Here is a 21,792-nt window from a genome sequence, read left to right as displayed (position 1 = left end):
TTTCAAATCAACTCTATCAAGTTGCAGAGGGATGATGTGGGGAGAACTAAGTCTTCAAGTTACAGAAATCCTGTTACTATGCAAATGTCTTTTCTTATTCATGTGGATTTTTTTCTTTCTTATATATGTATATCAAACAGAAAAGAGGGTTAGGGTAAAATGGAATTATTAATGAAAATACATTTTTGTATATAGTCCTTCATTTGCTTCATTCATTAAGGATTTCTTGAAATCCCACCGTTCATATAGCACTGTGCTATGCTGGTAATGGTGGGTTGGGGAGCACAGAAAAAAAAAGGAAATTCATATCTTTTGTCTATAGAGCTACAGTCCGGAGATAAGAAAAACAGACAATCAGGCAGTTAAAATACAGACACTCTTGATTTACGATGGAGTTACCCCCTCGTACCCATCATAAGTTTAAATATTGTTAAGTTGAAAATGAGTTTGATCCATGTACTAACATACTGATCATCTTAGCATAGCCCATCCTACCTTAAATGTGCTCAGAACACTTACATTAGCTTACAGTTGGGCCAAATCATATACCAGAAAGCCAGTTGCATAATGAAAGTGTTGAATATCTCATGTGATTTATTCAATACTATACTGAAAATGAAAAACAGGATGTCTTGCTACTGTTGTCCGGTATCATACAGCAGGTTTCCAGCCTGGGCAGAGGTCAAAATGGGAGGTATGGTTTCTCTAAAACGTATTATCACTTGTTAAAAAATTGTTTAGTAGGGCAGTGCCTGTGGCTCAAGGGAGTGGGGTGCTGGCCCCATATGCCGGAGGTGATGGGTTCAAACCCAGCCCCGGCCAAGACTGCAAAAAAAAAAAAAAAAAAAAAAATTGTTTACTAGAACCATCCATTCACGTAACCATTTACGTAACCAACCATTACGTTATGGACCGTCTGTACCAGGTATATATATATATATTTTTTGAGACAGAGTTTTACTATGTCGCCTTTGGTAGAGTGCTGTGGCATCACAACTCACAGCAACCTCAAACTCTTGGGCTAGAGCGATTCTCTTGCCTCAGCCTCCCAAGTAGCTGGGACTACAGGCGCCCCCCACAACGCCTGTCTATTTTTTGTTGCAGTTGTCATTGTTTTTTAGTTGGCCCAGGCTGGGTTCGAACCCACCAACTTCAGTGTATGTGGCTGGCGCCCTAACCACTGTGCTATGAACGCCAAGCCTGTACCAGATTTTTTTTTTCTGCCCTCAGTAGAGTCCTGTGGCATCACAGCTCACAGCAACCTCACTGAGCCACAGGCGCCGCCCATGAGCCACTTTTTTTTTTTTTTTGTAGAGACACTTTATGGCCCTCGGTAGAGTGCCATGGTATCACACAGCTCACAGCAACCTCCAACTCCTGGGCTTAAGCGATTCTCTTGCCTCAGCCTCCCAAGTAGCTGGGACTACAGGCACCCGCCACAACGCCTAGCTATTTTTTTTTTTTTTGGTTGTAGTTCAGCCAGGGCCAGGTTTGAACCTGCCACCCTCGGTTGCCGCGGACCGCCAGTCGAATGAGTCTCAGTCCGAGGGCTTTCAGGGTGAGAACGGCTCAGGTTGATTGAAAGGGCGACGCAGGAAAATGACAAACTGCCACACACCAAGGATGGTGAAGAAAGCAGTTGTACTTTACTGATTTTTAGGCATGGTATTTATACATTTTTGACAATGTCTTACAAACTACAAAAGATATTTTTATGACTTGCTGATGCTTACAAAGTTCTTATCGAGTTTTGTAGATGGGAGTAGTCAACTGTCTTTTCTTAGACAATGTTTCTGCCCGTAAGGGGGAACAAAGGACTGCTGCTTATCAGCAGTTACTCTTTTACTTCTCTTTATCTATGTTTAAACCTTCTTTCTTTGTAAAACTGCTTTGTTCACATTTTGTATTTTTATATTTTTATATTTGATTATGATTTTTATGTTGTTAGTGAATTGATAGTGAATTATGTATATGTTTTAAGTGTATAGTGACAAAATTATAGAGAAAGCAATTTCATAGAAAACTTATTTCAAAGAAACAGTTTCAAAGGGACATAAGGTAGAGATAAGAGACCGGAGGGAGCGGGTATCTGGTAGGAACATCTTAACTTATCATCCCTGCATTCTCTTGATACATTGTTTCAATTAACTGACCTTTATGGTGGGAACGTGTTCCCTTGGAGACATTTAGTCTCCATTGTATAGATGAAGTCATGGATTAGTAAGTCATTATGTTTATTCTTAGTTTCTGAGGACATTCAAGCAACAATTAACCATTCAACTCAACAAACAAGTTTCAAACAGGTTTCAGGGTAAAGGTTATTCAGGCCTTTATGCCGCACCTCATGAATTCTTACGTTCACTAAAAGGCATGCTAGGCAACTTATGCGCTGCTGTTGCAGGCCAGGGGGACCGGGGGCAACGCTCCGGGGAGCACTCACCGCCTTACCACAGTTTTTACAACGCGGACAGAGCCATCCCGCCACGGCTTGATGCCGGGGGTGCGGCATTTCCCCCTTTTTTGTTAATGAAACGTAGCTCAAAGAGGTCTTGGCGAACAGCCTTTAAGGAGGAAAAGACACAACGAAGGAGACAAGGTAACAGTAAAACAACACAGAATATCAAGCATCCAATAATGACAATAAACACAATGTACTGAATCCAGGACACAGGATTTAAAGATTTAAGATTGTCAGAGAGGGATTGAGCCAGTGAATCAAGAGAAGTGCTAGGTAAATGAGCTTCACTGATGGCAGTGATATCTTTTTGAAGAGTATGTAAATCATGTGTAATATCATTGTCCTTCCAGACACCCTGTAGATGAGCTTTAGTTTTGTCCCAGGAAGTGGACATATTATAAGGTAAAGGAGTTACACAAATAGCAGGAAAGGCAGAATGACATCTGGTTTGAAGTTTATGTTGTATAAACTTTATATCTTGTCCTAAGGCTAAAACTACTTCTTCTAGGATGTTAAGTTTTGCTTCAAGTTTATTATCTATGCTGGCTTGAGTCATTAAAGCTAGAGTTATGTTGCTGCTGAGAGAATTAACAAAGTGAGCTGTGTGAACTTCTTGAACCAAAGCAGTAGTGGCTACAGCAAATGTTGTAACTATAGAAATTAAAGCTAAAATACCGAGAATCAAAGCAGCCACAAACCTCTTAGGTCGAATTAACTGATTAACAGTATGTAAAACTTGTAAAGCAGAATTATCATACCAAGGATCATCTTGTAAATCAACAGGTAATAGTACATAAGAGGGTCTTTTAACAATTAAAACAGAATTAAACAAGCGTTCATTGAATAAATCAGTAGAAGTAAGACAATTTGTAACTTTACAAGCGGTACAAGAAATATGATAAGAGTTTTTAGATTGTGTAATAGTTAAATACTTATTTGGAGCTAAAAGTAGAGCATATGGATATCCAACACAAGTTCTTACTGACATTGCATTTGGTTTTGGCATATTAGGTTTCTTTTCTAAGATTAAGTTAGAAGCAGCAATAAGTCTAAACAAGTCATAATGTATTTGAGTTCTATTGTTGTATTGAGCCACCCATATGGGCTCAACTAAACCAGGTGTGAACCACCTCCGTATTGGCTGAGGGGAACCAGACCATTGATACTTATGATATTTATCCAATTGATTAGATAAATATTTGTTATGATCATAGCAGGAAGTAGGAGAATAATCCCAGATAATTGTATTAGAATTAATGGGAGAATGTTTGTTAGCAGCGTCTGGGAATCCGCAAGAAAGCTAAGTAGGGGTTTTTGTTAAAGAGGATTCCCAGAATTGATTTTTATCTCTATATTTTTCTTTACAATTAGGGAGAGGCAAGTGGTCCACAGACAAACAAGTTTCATTATAATCAGGACTTCCAATAGTTTGTATTTCATATTCCCACATATAACGTCTATTGGCATCATGAGGATCAGGAGCATCAGATAAAAAGACTCTGTAACTTGTGGGTAAACAAAAAGGAGGCGTTTTGCCTTTTAAAGTAAAACAAATAGGTAGTGAATCGGCTTTGCCGGTAAAGTTAATTAAGGCTGCGGCATGATGTCTAGAGTCTGAGTCAGTTAAACCTCCTAAGCGGATTGAATCATTAGAAAGAATTTTTATGGGGTCTGGATCTAGCCAGCCCACAGGGTGTAGCAGAGGAGGATTAGGCACATAAGACCAATAAGCTGCAGTTTCTACCTTAGGAGTAGAGATTAGTGATAGAAACGCAAGAAAGTACATTGTAGGAGTTAGAGGGTTTCCTTGAGATATGAGAAGTTGTTTAGCTTGTTTCACCAGGGCACGGATCTGTGTCCACGTGGTCTTGGAGGGTTTCGGTGAAATTTCCACAGTCGTCCTCATTTGTGCAGATAGGATCTTCATCCGCCGCAGGCGTTGTCTTCTGCGCCGGGGTCTCCGGAGGAGCCGGTTTGATGAGCCGGTCTGGAATCCAGACGGGAGAGTCGGCATCCTGTGGAAATATGCAAGCATAGCCTCGTCCGGAGGTTAACAATACATCAGGGCCTTTCCATTGGCCCGATAATAAATCTTTCCAAAGAACTTTAGGAAGGGTGGCAGCCGATTGTGGCTGCCAATGGGAGAGAGCAGGGGTTAAATTGTTGGAGTTTACATTAAGGTGATTTAGGACGAATAAAGCATGGGTTAAAATATGATGAGGAGAGAAATATTTATGAGCTTTTTGTAGGCGTTCAATTTGTAATTTTAATATTTGATTAGTTCTTTCAACAATCGCTTGACCCTGAGGATTATAAGGGATCCCCGTAGAATGAGCAATTTTCCACTGTATACAAAATTGTTCAAATGCTCGAGAGGTATAAGCTGGAGCATTGTCTGTTTTTAATTGATGAGGAACACCTAGCTGCTGAAAGCAGTAAAATAGGTGTTGTACAACATCTTTGTAGGCCTCGCCAGGTCTTGCAGAGGCACAGATAAAATGAGAAAAAGTATCAACAGTAACATGTACATATTGTAATTTTCCAAAACTAGACACATGTGTTACATCCATTTGCCATAATACATTGGGGCGTAAACCCCGAGGATTAACACCAAATTTTAAAGGATGATGAGTAACAGGACAGGATTTACACTTTAAGACTATTTGTCTTGCCTGTTCTCTAGTAATTTGAAACATTTTTCTTAATGCGTTAGCATTTTGGTGATGTAAGGCGTGGCTTTCTTCAGCGTCGGCCACTGATGCCACTATAGTACGTGTTAATAAATCTGCAGTGGCATTTCCTTGGGCCAAAGGGCCAGGTAAGTTAGTATGTCCTCTTATGTGACCAATATAAAATTGATTATTCCTTTGCTGAATTAAAGTTTGTAGTTTCTTTAATAAAGGTAGAATAGTTGAGGTTCCTGTTAAAAGAGCAGTTTCAAGAGCTGGAAAAAGAGAAGCAATATATTTTGAATCTGTGTACAAGTTAAACCTTTGTTTGAAATTATTAAAGGCCGAGATTAGAGCCCATAATTCTGTTTGTTGGGCAGAGGCTTGTGTGACCTCTTTAATAAGAGGAGACAGGCCTGGGCTAAAAACTACAGCTCGACCTGTAGAGGAACCATCTGTGAACAAGGTTATTGCGTCAGACAGAGGCTGTTTGGAACACATAAGAGGAAATATAAGTGAAACTGTTTTTGTAAATTCAATTAAAGGATGTTTAGGATAATGGTATAAGATTTGACCTGCATAGCCTTGTAAGGCCAATACCCAATCATCATTATTTTGAAATAGTTGTTCCACTTGAGTTTTATTATAAGCAGTTACAATTACATGAGGATCTTTACCAAATAATTCCCGTGATCTTTTTCTTCCTTTATCAATTAATAAAGACACCAGGTATGGATAATCAGCAACAATCTTTGTCTGAACATGTGGTAAATGAATCCATTCTAAAATACCTTCCTGCCATAGGCAAGCTGTAGGAGTATACTCAGTAGAAAAAATGAGTAAAGACCATGGGTTTTGATAATTAATTTGTTTAACCCTAGCTTGAGTTAAAGCCTGTTCAACAACTTGTAAAGCCTGCAAGGCTTCTGGAGTTAAATGTCTAGGGGAACGGGGATTAGAGTCTCCCTGTAAGATAGTAAACAAAGGACTAAGGGTTCCCGTAGTAATCTTCAGGAAAGGTCGAATCCAATTTATTTCTCCCAGTAATTTTTGATAATCATTAAGAGTTTGTAATTTATCTCTCCTTATTTGCACCTTTTGAGGTGCAATATAGTCAGAGTGAATCCATTGTCCCAGATAACTTAATGGTTTATCTCTCTGAATTTTCTCTGGGGCAATGACTAAGCCAAATTTAGTTAATTGTTCTATAGCCTTTTCTAGCATTAGCTGTACTTTTGGCAGCTCAGGATGAGCTAGCAAGATATCATCCATATAATGAATTATGTAAGCACTAGGAAATTGTTTTCTCAGTGCTGCTAATGCAGCCGCCACAAATTTTTGGCATAAGGTAGGGCTGTTTTTCATGCCCTGTGGTAAAGTTTTCCACTGATATCTTTTAAACGGTTCCTGTAAGTTTAGAGAAGGAACACTGAAAGCAAAACGAGGACAGTCCTCAGGATGTAAATTAATAGTAAAAAAGCAGTCTTGCAGATCTATAATTATAAGTGACCATTGTTCTGGTACTGCTACAGGAGACGGAAGCCCAGGTTGAAGGGAGCCCATGTCTTCCATAATGGCATTTACTGCTCTTAAATCTTGTAAAAGTCTCCATTTGCCAGATTTTTTCTTAATGACAAACACAGGAGTGTTCCATGGACTAGTGGATTCCTCTAAATGACCTTTATCTAATTGTTCTTGTACTAAAATTTGTAATGCCTGTAACTTTTCTGTTGTTAGGGGCCACTGACTAACCCACACAGGAACATCTGTTAACCATTTTATCTTACAGGCATAGTTTTCTGCAGTGGCCCCTATGAAAAACACTGATCGTTCAGTTGATCCCCTGTGACTAGTTTCATGTCTAGGACATGTAAAAGATCTCGTCCCCATAAAGTATAGGGTAGAGAGGGTAACACATAAGGTTGAAAGTAAATTTTCTTGTCCTTATATTCACATAACAAATGAGATGTACTACGCATGACACCAGAAACAGAACCGAGACCAACTAAAGAAGACCCAGTTCGATGAACCGGCCAGGATCTCGGCCAGTCGGAGGCAGCAATGCAGGTTACATCAGCGCCTGTGTCCATCAGGCCCTTAATGGGCCTGCCTTCTATTTTCATTTTTAACATCGGTCTATCATATAAATCATGTATAAGAGCCACACAATCTTTATCAGTAAATCCAAACTGTCCCTCTCCCCTGGCATCATGTAAGTGATAAGTGGGGAGTGGTATATATGGCAACAATAGTAACTGAGCAATTCTTTGTCCCTTATGAATTTGTGTAGTTTCTACTAGAGACTTTACCATGACTTTAATTGTATTTTCAGTATCAGAATCAATTACTCCTGGAACAACTTCAAAATGTTTGGTGTAATTGGAACTACGTCCCAATATAACACCAACAGTACCTGGTAATAACTTTCCTTTTATTCCTGTGGGAACTAACACAACACCATCATGATTGGATATGATTATATCTTTAGAACTGGCAAGGTCTAAGCCTGCACTGCCAGGAGTCCCACGTGGGAGATCATGAATTGTCCATTCAGGTGGTATACAATTAATAGTAGATGTGGGCTCTAACTTAGGTCGTACTGCGGTAGAAGCAGGAGACTCTCCCTTGGAGTCGGGGCTAGGAGAACGCCCCTTATCTAGTTTTTTGTCTGGTTGGTATCAATAAAGTTAGCACCCTTGTCTGACAAGGGGGTTCCATCTTTATGAAATTTAGATTTACATTCATTTCTCCAGTGCCTGCCCTTCTTACAACGAGGGCATGGTCCCGGGGGTAATCCACGGGACTTATTATTATTATTATTAGCACCGGTGGATTTCTTACAATCCTTCTGTATATGACCTGGCTTCCCACAGTTATAACAAGTGGGCAAGTCATGTGGGGGATTACACCCAAAACATGTATTACTGGGGTCTCTATCAAAAGCACCTTTAACATACGAACTAAATTTCTGACCCCGCATAGCTGCAGCAAACGCCATTCCCTGGACAATTGCTGGTGAGGCATCCATGCATGCTTTAATATAATCTTGTAAGGTATTTGTTTTCCTGAGTGGACGTATTAAGTCCTGACACAGCGTATTTGCATTTTCCCAAGCCAATTGCTTGAGTAATAATTCTGTGCCTTCTGATGGTGGAAGCATTCTATTAATAGCTTCTTCCAGGCGAGAAATAAAGTCAGGATAGGACTCTTCCATACCCTGTTTTATGCCTGCTAAAGTTGTGCCCTTGGTTCCCGGAGGAGGTATTTTTCGCCAAGCGGAGACTGCATTATGGCTGACTATCTCTAAAAATTGTCGGGGTAGTTTAATTTGATTTTCAAAAGAAGCAAATTCATCTGTCCCTAGAAGCATGGACAGCGTGGGCTGTGCTTTTCTTCCTACATGTTGATTAATACTTTCTCTACATCTATCTTCATACTCTGTTCTCCATAAAATATAATCACCTGGGGAAAGCGTGGCTTTGGCCGTTTGCTGCCAATCATACGGGGTAAGCCATTGACTGCTAATTGATTCCACAATTTGTAAGGTATAAGGGGCAGAAGCTCCCGATGTACGGACAGCCTGTTGCAGTTCTTTAAGCGTCTTTAACGACAGAGGTTCCCAGGTGGGTGGTGCCCTATCCTCAGTGGGAAAGCGTACCGGGAAAGCAAATGTAAAATCTCCCTGCTGACGGGCTTCTCGCACCGCCGCTTGAAAGCCCGCGGGCGGCGGAGGGAGACAAGGAGGTACGCGGGGAAGCGGAGCTTGTGAGGTTGTCTTAGATGTGACTTTTGGGACACGAACTGCCGGGTAAGCTCGGCGGGGGTGAATAAAATCATTCATTCTGTCCCTCTCATCTGGTTTAGTAAATTCATCGACCACATCCCACTCGTCACTGTCTGAAGAATTATCAACCGGTGGGAGTGGTGGTAGAATGTCTTTGAGCGTTGGAGCCGAAGGGACAACGCTCTCAGTGTTTGGTACCGGTTCAGGATCTTTAAGAACCTCGGGGGGAACCTCATCAGGAATCGGTGCCCCTTTAGATTCAGGATCACCAACCTCCGAATCAGTTTCTCTTATAAATGCTTCTAAAAAGGTATTGTCAGCTAAAAGTTCTCTAACTTGTAACCATAAAGGAAAAGCCTGAGGGGGCAAGACCTTCTCCCCATGTTCTTGCATGTATTTCCGCATTTCGCGTCCCACTCTCTTCCAGTCGGAGAGAGAGAGAGAGCCTTCCTCCAGAAACCAAGGACTAACCAACTTTATGAAATGCATAAGCTCCTCCAACCGTTTGAGAGACACATGAAAACCATTTTTTTCTAACAAACGCTGTATCATGACACTGAGCATGTGTTCTTCCTTACCCAATGTATGCCCCATGTTGTCCTGCGGATTACTCACACTTAACCGGTCAGCCTTTACCGGCGGGACTGCAGCTCCCTGGTGAGAGTCGCCTTCAATCTGAAAAAGAGAGGAAAGAAAGAAAAAGAAAGATCACCTGTCCTTCAGGTCCCTGTTCGAGGCGCCAGCTGCCGCGGACCGCCAGTCGAATGAGTCTCAGTCCGAGGGCTTTCAGGGTGAGAACGGCTCAGGTTGATTGAAAGGGCGACGCAGGAAAATGACAAACTGCCACACACCAAGGATGGTGAAGAAAGCAGTTGTACTTTACTGATTTTTAGGCATGGTATTTATACATTTTTGACAATGTCTTACAAACTACAAAAGATATTTTTATGACTTGCTGATGCTTACAAAGTTCTTATCGAGTTTTGTAGATGGGAGTAGTCAACTGTCTTTTCTTAGACAATGTTTCTGCCCGTAAGGGGGAACAAAGGACTGCTGCTTATCAGCAGTTACTCTTTTACTTCTCTTTATCTATGTTTAAACCTTCTTTCTTTGTAAAACTGCTTTGTTCACATTTTGTATTTTTATATTTTTATATTTGATTATGATTTTTATGTTGTTAGTGAATTGATAGTGAATTATGTATATGTTTTAAGTGTATAGTGACAAAATTATAGAGAAAGCAATTTCATAGAAAACTTATTTCAAAGAAACAGTTTCAAAGGGACATAAGGTAGAGATAAGAGACCGGAGGGAGCGGGTATCTGGTAGGAACATCTTAACTTATCATCCCTGCATTCTCTTGATACATTGTTTCAATTAACTGACCTTTATGGTGGGAACGTGTTCCCTTGGAGACATTTAGTCTCCATTGTATAGATGAAGTCATGGATTAGTAAGTCATTATGTTTATTCTTAGTTTCTGAGGACATTCAAGCAACAATTAACCATTCAACTCAACAAACAAGTTTCAAACAGGTTTCAGGGTAAAGGTTATTCAGGCCTTTATGCCGCACCTCATGAATTCTTACGTTCACTAAAAGGCATGCTAGGCAACTTATGCGCTGCTGTTGCAGGCCAGGGGGACCGGGGGCAACGCTCCGGGGAGCACTCACCGCCTTACCACAGTTTTTACAACGCGGACAGAGCCATCCCGCCACGGCTTGATGCCGGGGGTGCGGCACTCGGTATATGGGGCCAGCGCCTTACCGACTGAGCCACAGGCGCCGCCACTTTTTATTGTTTTTTTTTTTTTGTGTGTGTGCGTGGTTTTTTTTTTTGGCTGGGGCTGGGTTTGAACCCGCCACCTCCGGCATATGGGACCGGTGCCCTACCCGCTGAGCCACAGGCGCCACCCGCCGCCACTTTTTAATATTAAATTTTTTAAAATTGAAAAAATACATGCATATGTGAAAAGAGAATGCTAAGATAGTATCTAGCCATTAAATAATTCTTAAGTGAATGACAGATAAGTCTGAATCCTTTTCAAGGACTCACAATTATTCGTTTCTTGTGTATCCTGGAGTCTCTGTGTCTGCTGCACACCGTGCCTCCCGCCTGTAATCCCAGCATTCTGGGAGGTTAGGTGAGTGGATTGCCTGAGCTAACAGGTTTGAGATCAGCATGAGCAAGAATGAGACCCCTGTCTCTAAAAATAGCCAGGCATTGTGGCCGGCGCCTGTAGTCCCAGCTGCTGGGAGGCTGAGGCAAGAGAATCACCTAAGCCCAAGAGTTGGAGGTTGCTGTGAGCTGTGTGATGCCACTGCACTCTACTGAGGGCAATAAAGCGACGCTGTGTCTCAAAAAAAAAAAAAAAAAGATTCTTTATGTTGATGTAAGCATTGTATGCCTCAGATGAGAGGATAATATCCATCATGTAAGTATATGTGTGTCCGGAGTTATTTAACCATTTGTTGGTAAAAATTGAGGTCGTTTCTAGCCTTTTGCTGTAACAAGCAGTACTGGAGTGAATGCCCTTGTTACGTACGTTTACATTTACACTGGTTTTAGATTATAATTGTATGTGAACGTAGATGACAAAATCAATGGGACAAAGACTGTCATGAAAGCATTCTCTGCTTATTCCTCTTTGCCCCTGAGTTTTGTGCTCTAGTTACAACCCCTTCATCTTTTTTCATTTTTCAAGCATTTCCCTACGTTTCCAAATAATGTTTATATTGCTGTTTCTTGATTTTTTTTTCCAATTCTAGAGATTATTTATTAATTTTCTTTCTTCCTACTCTCTTTTTTTTTTTTTTTTGTAGAGATAGAGTCTCACTTTATTGCCCTCAGTAGAGTGCTATTGCGTCACAGCTCACAGCAACCTCAAACTCCTGGGCTTAGGCGATTCTCTTGCCTCAGCCTCCCAGCAGCTGAGACTACAGGTGCCCACCACAATGCCTGGCCATTTTTTGGTTGCAGTTTGGCTGGGGCTGGGTTTGAACCCGCCACCCTTGGTATATGGGGCCGGCGCCCCACCCACTGAGCCACAGGCGCCGCCCTTACTTCCTACTCTTAAAAATCAGTTCTCTTGTTACTTATTATCTGTTAACTTTGAATTATGGAAGTTGAGTAGACAAAGAATTCTAAGTACAAAATAATTTTCAGTTATTATTTTGAAGGCTTTGCTCAACAGTCTTGTGGCATCCCTTATTACCCTTGAGAAGTCTTACGCCATTCTGACTGCTTGTTAAAAAACATATATGACATTTTAATTTTAGTATTTCTTAGTCTCTGGAAGCTTTTAGAATCTTGTCTAGATATCTTTGATGTTTTGCAGTTTCATTTTTGCAAGTGTCTAGTATATCTGAAGGATACATTCCTGGCAGTGGAATAGTTGTGTTAAAGTTGAGCACATTTAATATTACATTTGATATCTCCTACTTGCAATAAAAATTTTTTAAGCTATGAGGTCTTGTGTTGCTCAGGCCAAAATGTATTAGCTATTTATAGGCTCAATCATGGCACACTACAGCCTAGATCTTCTGGGCTCAGGCAGTCTTCCCCCTCAGTCTCCTAGGTATCTGGGACTATAGGCACACACCACCACACCTAGCTAAGAATTCTTTTATTTCTGGGTATCTTCTTAGCTAAGCTCTGTCATTCTCAGTAAGTCTGGTATTGGCCCGGTGTGGTGGCTCACACATAATCCTAGCCTCTGGGAGGCTGAGACGGGAGGATTTCTTGAGCTCAGGTGTTCAAGACCTGCCTGAGCAAGAGCAAGACCTCGCCTCTACTAAAAATAGAAAAACTAGCTGGGCATCATGGTAGGTGCCTGTCCCAGCCATTCAGGAGGCAAGCAGGAGGATCTCTTGAGCCCATTAGTTTGAGGTTGATATGAGCAAGGCTGAGGCCACAGCACTCTACCCAGGAGTGAGAATCCATCTCAAAAAAAAAAAAGTAAGTCTGGTTTAGGTACGTATCAGTGGCTACTCTTGTGTACAGTGAATTTGTCCTTGGAGCTTTTTCACTGAAGTTCTTTGGAGTTGCCACTACCTTCTCGTAGCCTAGTTCACATGTTCCTCTCCCTCCTCCTTTCTCCCAGGATACACACATGCACATACCCTCTCTTTCACATTTCCAGTGTCTTCTTTTCATTCACGAATGATAAGAAGTTATATATTTTAGCTCACTCCTTAGAATAATTAGTATAATTGATCAATCATTCACAGATAGTAAACCATTGCTAATTACAAGGTAGCATCTTATTGCTAGGGTGAAAGGTAGGAACTACAGGTTAAGAGTTCAGAGCCATCTCAGGAAGGACATTTAAAGTTCAGACACAGAATCAAGGCATTGAGTCAAGTATAGGCAGAGAAAGCCAGAAGGCTGAAGATTGCCTCTGGGGGATACACCTACATGGAAAGGTAGGAAAAGGAAGAGCCACCAAGAAGATGCTGAAACAGGCAGATCAGTGCTATAAGAATACTACAGCTTAGTGGGAGGGAAGAAGGTAAAGTCAGTGCTCGCTCCCAGAGGGGTGAGGAGGAGGAGGACCAAAGATGTTATGGACAGCAGTTTCAGCTAAGTGGCGAGAATTACAGCTAGGGAGGTAAAAAGATAGAGTTAGCTAGTAGAGAGCACTTAAAGAAGTTGTGGGTGGTGCCTGTGGCTCAAGGAGTAGGGCGCCGGCCCCGTATACTGCGGGTGGTGGGTTCAAACCAAGCCCTGGCCAAAAACTGCAAAAAAAAAAGAAAAAGTTGTATCTCTTTAAGTAAAAAGAGTGATGGGTAGAGGTAGATCAGAAGGCAGTATCAAAAGACGTGCTTCTTTTAGGTTGAAGGCAAGACTACCTCTGCGTGTGTATGTGGTAAACGCAAATGGAAAATGGAAGGCGAGACGGTGCGAATCATGAACTTTAGGAGGTGGGGGGACAGAACAGCACACACCAAGGAAGAATGCTGAAGGAAATCTTCCCTCTGAGACTGCGGGAGGGGAAGATGACTGGTGAAGAGGTAGGAAAGTATGTAGGTGGTGAAGGGCTCTAGGAAGGTTCATGAAATTTGGGAGCATGGAGATTGTGCCGAGTGGCCATGGAGACGAGGTTGTTCATCTTTCTTTTTCTACTGGTTATTTCTGGCCTGAGTAAGCAAGAAGAATTCTACTGTGGAGCCAGGCAGCATGGTAGATTGGCATCTGTGAGTGTCTGAGCAGTTAGCTAGATTCGGAGAGTGGTGAAGGTGGCTCTGAAGTTGTCAACTCTGGCTTGGAACGGAGTGGGCCCTTCTCAAGGTGGAGAGAAACATGAGGATGGAGATTTGGCCATGAGGATATAGTAAAAGAAGGAGGAAGAATATTGTGGTGGGAGGAGGTGAGAAGAGATGTTAGAGGCAAAGCTTGCGGTGAAGGAGAATTCAGCACACTTGATTGGGAAAGAGGAGGTTGGGTTTGATAGGTCAAACAATGAACAGAATGTTATAGGGCCAGTTGAATGTTAAGAGAGATCATCTTCATTGCCAGAATCACAAAAGTCGTATTTTTATCACTATGTTCTACATAATGTGATAGGAAAATCAAATATGGTGAGTTTTTAGAGAGTAATGGGTTTTATAATGTCAGTGAGCACCATCTTCAGTATCTTGAGAATAACATTGTAGGTGCGTACTGTTTTAGTGCTCGTTCTGAAAAGCTCAGTTTCACTTTAATGTTCATATCTATTAAAATGTGCAGTGTAGTATTTTTGATCTTTCAAGAAATGTGGAGAACTATTTTTATTGATATGTGGTATGTGTACAGAGGTAACTGGATAATAATGGTGTAAATTCCTAAAGGTCCTAGGGTGAGTGTAATAAACCAAGCACACAAAATGCTCTTCCTCTGTAAGATTTTACTTCTCTGCTTTCCTCTGTCTATATTACATCCGCTGAGTATGCTGACTTAATGTGCATTTATTAGTGTCATTACCTTCTTAGGACTATCAAATGTAGCAGGTATTTTGATGGATAACATTGGGAATATTTTGTTTACGTCTCTTTTTCCTCAGTGCAGTGAATCTCATTCAATCTGCAAACTGCCAGCTTGATGATTTCTATTTGCAGTCTTAAAGAACAAAACAATCAACTTCCTGCGAACTGAAAGAATGGCCATACTTTTGACAAAACATCTATGAAAAACAGGCAGCTAATTAGCAGTAGCAAGAAATACATACCTTTTTTTTTTTTGTAGAGACAGAGTCTCACTTTATGGCCCTCGGTAGAGTGCTGTGGCCTCACACAGCTCACAGCAACCTCCAACTCCTGGGCTTAAGCGATTATCTTGCCTCAGCCTCCCGAAAATACATACCTTCTTATGGGAAACCATAGATTCTTATGGTCAGGGTGACCAGATATTCTGGTTTGCCTGGGGCAATGCTGGTTTACACCTGTTGCCCTAGCATCCAATATAACCCCCTTCACTCTCAGAAATGTTCTCAGTTGGACAGGATGCTATATGGTCTTACTTGTAGGACATATTTTGAGATACATAGTCTACACTTTGAACCATTTGGGATGGGGATCCTGCAACCCTGGGACCACATGTGGCCTTCTGGACCCTTGAATGAGGCCTTTAACTGAATCCAAATTGTATTGAACAAATTTTTTAAAATAAAAGGACTGAGTTGTTCCTTTCCCCAACTACCCGGCAAATGAATTATATGTACATAACATGTTATGATTTGTGCTGAGTTTGGTAGTTGCTATTTCAATTCAGCAAGTGTTATGATACAGTATCTAACCAAAGAGTAACAGTCTTTCAAATGAATGCATCCTCCATACTTTCTGCTTTGAGAGAGAGAGGGTTGTTTTGGGCTTTGGATTTGTGAAATTTGGGGCATGAAATGTTGGGATTTGTGAAATGTTTATCTAACAATGACCTAAGACTTGATCATTTTCATTTCTTCAAATAGCACTAATATTCTGAAGGAGCCTGTGTGCTTAGGAGGGTGTGAACACATCTTTTGTAGGTAAGTGTGGCTTGAGTTTTTTATATACACACACACACACACACATATACATACACATACCTATACACACACACATACATACATACATATACATATGAGGCAGACAGTTAAATTCATGAACTCACCCTAGAAAAAGTGCATCATTCCTGAGGTTGAGTATTAGTCACTATAATCCCCTTTGAAGTACTACTCCCTTTGGGAAGCTATGCACTGACAAAAGCACCTGGTCCACCCCTCAAAGCAATTTTAAAACTCTCAAACGACATTTGTCCAGAATTCTGGACAACTAACGCATATATAAAATAAGGTAAGATAGACTGCTCTAAGTACTAGTTCAGTGCTGGGCAAGTGACTCAGCTAACTAGATCTCATTTTCTTTGTCTGAAAATGTGGTGTAGTTCTTGATAAGTAGATTTCAGGTTATTTCAGTTCAGTTCTTGATAAGTAGATTTCAGGTTACTAATATTTCTTAAATAATTATTACACAAAAATGGGTGATTTACATTGCCTGAGTTATCACATTTGTGTGGGGGCTCCAGATTAGAGTTCCCTTTGGTAAAGAAATTTGACATTGAACTAGATGATCTCAAAGGTCTCTGGGCTCTAGTATGGGTTACAAATTCATTCTACAACCGTTTTTGGGTTATTTTGTGTTAGGAGTAATGCTGGGAGCCAAGGGTTCAAAAGTTTGAAATGTCACAGTTTTTGTCTGAGGATGATTCATGTTGTAAGAATCCTCTGTGCCTGCAAAGGAGTGGGTCACGTGACAAAGACTGTGCCTTTGGGGAAGATGTGTCTTTTACCACTGTTAAATTACTCAGCCCTGCTAGAACCTGTCTGGGGAGGGGAAGGAAGATTTAAAGATTTACAGGATCCTTATATTTTTTATCAGATTTGCAAAAGGTCTGTAACCCCAAAATTTAGGAGGACCTTTTTTAACCACGAGAGTTTAACACTTAAATAACCCAAGGTAATTGAGTTTATAGATTATAAAATTGTCTCAAATCTTTTCTCAAAAACTACTTGAAAACCTTTAGACACTTACCCAACAGCAAAACAAAAGGTCTTTTTTAGCCTCTCTAGTGATTTTTGGGTATTTCCATGAAGTAGAATATTCAGGTTTAGAATAGAAAAGGTCAGGATGCGTGGCGACTGAGCATTAGGTGCTGGATCTGTTTACATCTCTCCTGTATTCTCACGTGTTAGAAACTAGAGATTTGTTTGCCTTGAAGAATTCTGGAGACTAAAGTCTCTTAATATCAAATTACATTAGGAACTTTAGATGTAGATTTTATATGTGTGTACAAAACTCTAAATAAAACATACCATTTTAACAAGTATTTAACAATTAACCATTGTGTGTTACCACAATCTCTGCTCCATTTACTTCAGCTCAAACTTTGCTTATTGTTAATTTTTTGAAATTTAGATTCTACTGTTTTTTTTTTTTTTTTAATTCTTTTTAAGTGATTGTGTAAGTGACTGCATTGGAAGTGGATGTCCGGTGTGTTATACCCCAGCCTGGATACAAGATGTGAAGATAAACAGACAGTTGGACAGCATGATCCAACTTTGCAATAAGCTTCAAGATTTGCTACATGACAATAAGCTTTCAGGTGAGAAATATCATTCTCTCAGTTAAGTAACTGATGAATTGGGTGGCGCCTGTAGCTCAAAGAAGTGGGGCATTGACCCCATATACTGTGGGTGGTGGGTTCAAACTCGGCCCCGTATAACCAGAAGACCAAAAGTCACATTATAACAAAGGTATTTGTACCAGAATGTTTATTGCAGCCCAATTCATAATTGCCGAGTCATGGTAAAAGCCCAAGTGCCCATTGATCCACGAATGGATTAATAAATTGTGGTATATGTACACCATGGAATATTATGCAGCCTTAAAGAAAGGTGGGGACTTTACCTCTTTCATGTTTACATGGATGGAGGTGGAACATATTCTTATCAAAGTATCTCAAGAATGGAAGAGGCGGCGCCTGTGGCTCAAGGAGTAGGGCGCCGGTCCCATATGCCGGAGGTGGTGGGTTCAAACCCAGCCCTGGCCAAAAAAAAAAAAGAATGGAAGAAAAAGTATCCAATGTACTCATCCCTAATTTATGGCTTTCATATGAAAGCTATAACCCAGTTATAACCTAAGAATAGGGGGAAGGGGAAGAGGGAGGGGAGGGAGGGGGGAGGATGGGCAGAGGTGCATCTTAAAAGGGTACATGTGAAACTTAGTAAATGTAGAATATAAATGTCTTAACACAATAACTAAGAAAAAGCCAGGAAGGCTATGTTAATCAGTGTGATGACAGTTTGTCAAATGGTCTATAAAACCAGCGTATGGTGAAAAAAATAAAAGAAAAAAAAAAGAAGCAAACTTGGCCCTGGCCGAAAACTGCAAAAAAAAAAAAAAAAAAGTAACTGATGAATTCATATTGGTCATATAAAATACATTAACTGTCTATCAGGAATTGTGAATGCTGTATTTCAGATTTTAAGATGTATAGTGGTTTGTGGTTTTTCTTTCTTTCTTTAAGAAGCAAGGTCTTAAACAGGCTGGACGGACTTAACCTCCTGGGCTCAAGTGATCCTTCTGCTTCAGCCTCCCAACTAGCTAGGACTATAGTTGCCTGCCACCATGTCCAGCTGTCATGGCGTGTTGGGGGGAACGGTGCATTCTGAGAAATGATAGAAACCATAGAGATAAATAAGTCTAATCCCCTTATTTTACAAAAGAGAAAACAATTTGTAGAGAGGTTAAATGATCTTGCCTGTTGTCACACATGTATTTAGTACCAGCAGCTGGAGGAACAGAGCTCATTTCTTCTGATTGTAAATCCAGAGACTTTTCACTACTTGCCACTGTCTGCTTTTTACATTTATGATAATTTCTGTAGAATATATATGGGATAGTGATTTTGGCCTTAATAGTGCTTAACTCATTTAAATATACTTTTGCAAGATAGAATATAGCGTTCTTCCATGGATCACTTTTCTAGACTGAATTAATTAGATGAGCACATTTTGAAAGAGTAAAAATCTAATATTCATTTTCTTTCCTATTTAAATGGGGGTTAATGTTTCTCAAATTGTTCTTAGACTCTATGTATTAACTATATATCTTCCCTTTGTGCTTTCTGCTGAGAACTAATTACCTGTGTAGAGAAAGTAGTGTTTCGAATCTTCATAGTTGAATATTGGAATTGTCTTCTTATTGACCAGATCACATCATTTGAGTGTGTGTGTGTGTAGGATGCCACGAATGACTGATAATGCTCATATAAAATAATTGGATTTCTGTTTTAAAATCTTTTGTTCTTACAATTCTCGTGTGATGTGTTACTGTTACATCAGAATTCTAAAGATGAAGTCGATCGAACAAAATAAATAAACAAGGCAATTACTTTGAGTCTTATTGACCAGAGGTCCATATTTTTAAGAAATAGAATTTAGGGGCGGTGCCTGTGGCTCAGTCGGTAAGGCGCCGGCCCCATATACCGAGGGTGGCGGGTTCAAACCCGGCCCGGCCAAACTGCAACCAAAAAATAGCCGGGCGTTGTGGCAGGCGCCTGTAGTCCCAGCTACTCGGGAGGCTGAGGCAAGAGAATCGCTTAAGCCCAGGAGTTGGAGGTTGCTGTGAGCTGTGTGAGGCCGCGGCACTCTACCGAGGGCCATAAAGTGAGACTCTGTCTCTACAAAAAAAAAAAAAAAAAGAAATAGAATTTAGACCATAATCTACTTATTAAATTTTCTTTATCTAGTTATCCAGGTCATTCTTTTTTTTTTTTTTTTTTTTGTAGAGACAGAGTCTCACTTTATGGCCCTCGGTAGAGTGCTGTGGCCTCACACAGCTCACAGCAACCTCCAACTCCTGGGCTTAAGCGATTCTCTTGCCTCAGCCTCTCGAGTAGCTGGGACTACAGGCGCCTGCCACAATGCCCAGCTATCCAGATCATTCTTTTATGATAAGATATGGTTTAGTGCTGAAGTGTTACTTATTTTCATATGTAATAATATATACATTCGAAAAAGTGCTTGCCTTTAAAACAAAACAAAACAACTCTTTAAATGAATACAGTGAGAAGTGTTGTCATCTGAATTCCTTTTATTCCAAGATAGCACTCACAGTGTTTATTTTCTAGTTGGAGAGACTGGTATGTGATCTGCCCCACTCCCCAGAGATATCAGGGATTAATGCAGGGATTCTTTTTTTTTTTTTTCCCCACATATATACAGATCTTAAAATGTTCATTAAATGTGGAAGTATAGTCAGTCAAGTTTCTTGAATACAGACAGGCATGTTTGCCTCCAGGTAGACACATCTTCATGAATTATCTTACGGTTTGGTTTCTGGTTTACGAAAGAGTTGCAAGATGAACAGACTTTGCAGAAAGAAATAAAATAAACTGCCTCTCCCCAGTTACTATTTTAGTGTTGTATGTGATGTTAATGCAGGGATTCTTTTTTTTTTTGTTTTTTTGTGATTTTTGGCCGGGGCTGGGTTTGAACCCGCCACCTCTGGCATATGGGACCGGTGCCCTACTCCTTGAGCCACAGGCGTCGCCTAATGCAGGGATTCTTTTTTTTTTTTTGTAGAGACAGAGTCTCACTTTATGGCCCTCTGTAGAGTGCTGTGGCCTCACACAGCTCACAGCAACCTCCAGCTCCTGGGCTTAAGCGATTCTCTTGCTTCAGCCTACCAAGCAGCTGGGACTACAGGCGCCCAGCCACAACGCCCAGCTATTTTTTGGTTGCAGTTTGTCCCGGGGCCGGGTTTGAACCCGCCACCCTCGGTATATGGGACCAGCGCCTTACTGACTGAGCCACAGGCGCTGCCCTAATGCAGGGATTCTTAAGCAAAGGTCCATGCATCTGTGCCAGCGTTCAGAGTTGGAGTGGAGAAGGGTCAATATATGAAAGTGGCTTTATTAGATTCTTTTTTTTCCCCTCCACTTGTATTTCATTAGATTCTTAAAGGTATGTGGTCTGTTAGAATTATTGGCCATGCATTGAAATTGGGGTGCTTCTTTGAGATTGGTGTCATAGTATTTTGAATTGATTGCTCTCCAGTTGCTCTCTGTAGTACTCATCTCCTAGAGCTGCCATAATAAAGTATTACAAGCGGGGTGGCTCATTAAAGTGTGTGCAGGGTTGATTCCCTCCTGAGGTCTGGGAGAGAGAGTCTGTTCTAGGCCTGTCTCCTTGGCGTGTAGATGGCTGTGTTCATGTTTATACGGTTTTTTCCTCATACTTGTGTTTGTGTCAAATTTCCCCTTTTTAAAAGGACATCAGTCACATTGCATGAGGGATCCATCTTATTTCCAGCATAGCCTTATCTTAACAATTATGTCTATAGTGAACCTCTAACTGTTGGGCTTAAGTGCTTCTCTTGCCTCTGCCTCCCAAGTAGCTCCAGTTACAGGCACCTGCCACAATGCCTGGCTATTTTTTGGTTGTAGTTGTCGTTGTTTGGTGGGTCCGGGCTGGACTTGAACCCACCAGCTCTGGTGTATGTGGCTGTTGCCTTAGCCACTGAGCTACAGGTGCCGAGCCCTAATGTCGGTGGTAAAAGGGGAGCAGGGTAACTTTTGATGAGTTGACTAACTCTTTTTTAAAAAAACTTTTATTATTTTTACTTTCAGATTAATGTGGTTATTAATACTAGGTTATGTAGTTTGCTTTGGTAAGGTTCAAGGCCGGGTTGTGGGTTGTGTCCGTCAGGAGGAAGTGTGCTGTATACCAACGTATCTTTTGTGAGGGAATTTCCGCAACCCTTTCCCTCCTGCCCCTCCTTGAATTTAGTTGGGTTTTTCTCTCATGTGACCGTGTATGTAGTGAATCTGTTTCCAGTTTACTACTGAGTACATGTGATGCTTGT

At 40.9% G+C, this 21,792-nt stretch overlaps 1 protein-coding gene across 2 annotated transcripts in view; it reads left to right on the top strand.

Moving 5' to 3' along the window:
• The window catches only part of BARD1 (BRCA1 associated RING domain 1), a 106,338-nt gene that overhangs the window by 8,555 nt on the left and 75,991 nt on the right, over window positions 1–21,792 (top strand). For both annotated transcript variants that reach the window (XM_053598116.1, XM_053598115.1), the window contains exons 2-3: window positions 15,855–15,911; window positions 17,379–17,527. In XM_053598116.1, coding sequence (XP_053454091.1) covers window positions 15,855–15,911; window positions 17,379–17,527 — 206 coding nt within the window. The remainder of the gene's footprint in view (window positions 1–15,854; window positions 15,912–17,378; window positions 17,528–21,792) is intronic.

This window comes from Nycticebus coucang, chromosome 7 (genome assembly GCF_027406575.1).
Source record: "Nycticebus coucang isolate mNycCou1 chromosome 7, mNycCou1.pri, whole genome shotgun sequence".
Classification (NCBI taxonomy): domain Eukaryota; kingdom Metazoa; phylum Chordata; class Mammalia; order Primates; family Lorisidae; genus Nycticebus; species Nycticebus coucang.
The sequence above is the reverse complement of the archived record's forward strand: the minus strand, read 5'-3'. Positions and strand labels throughout refer to the sequence as shown.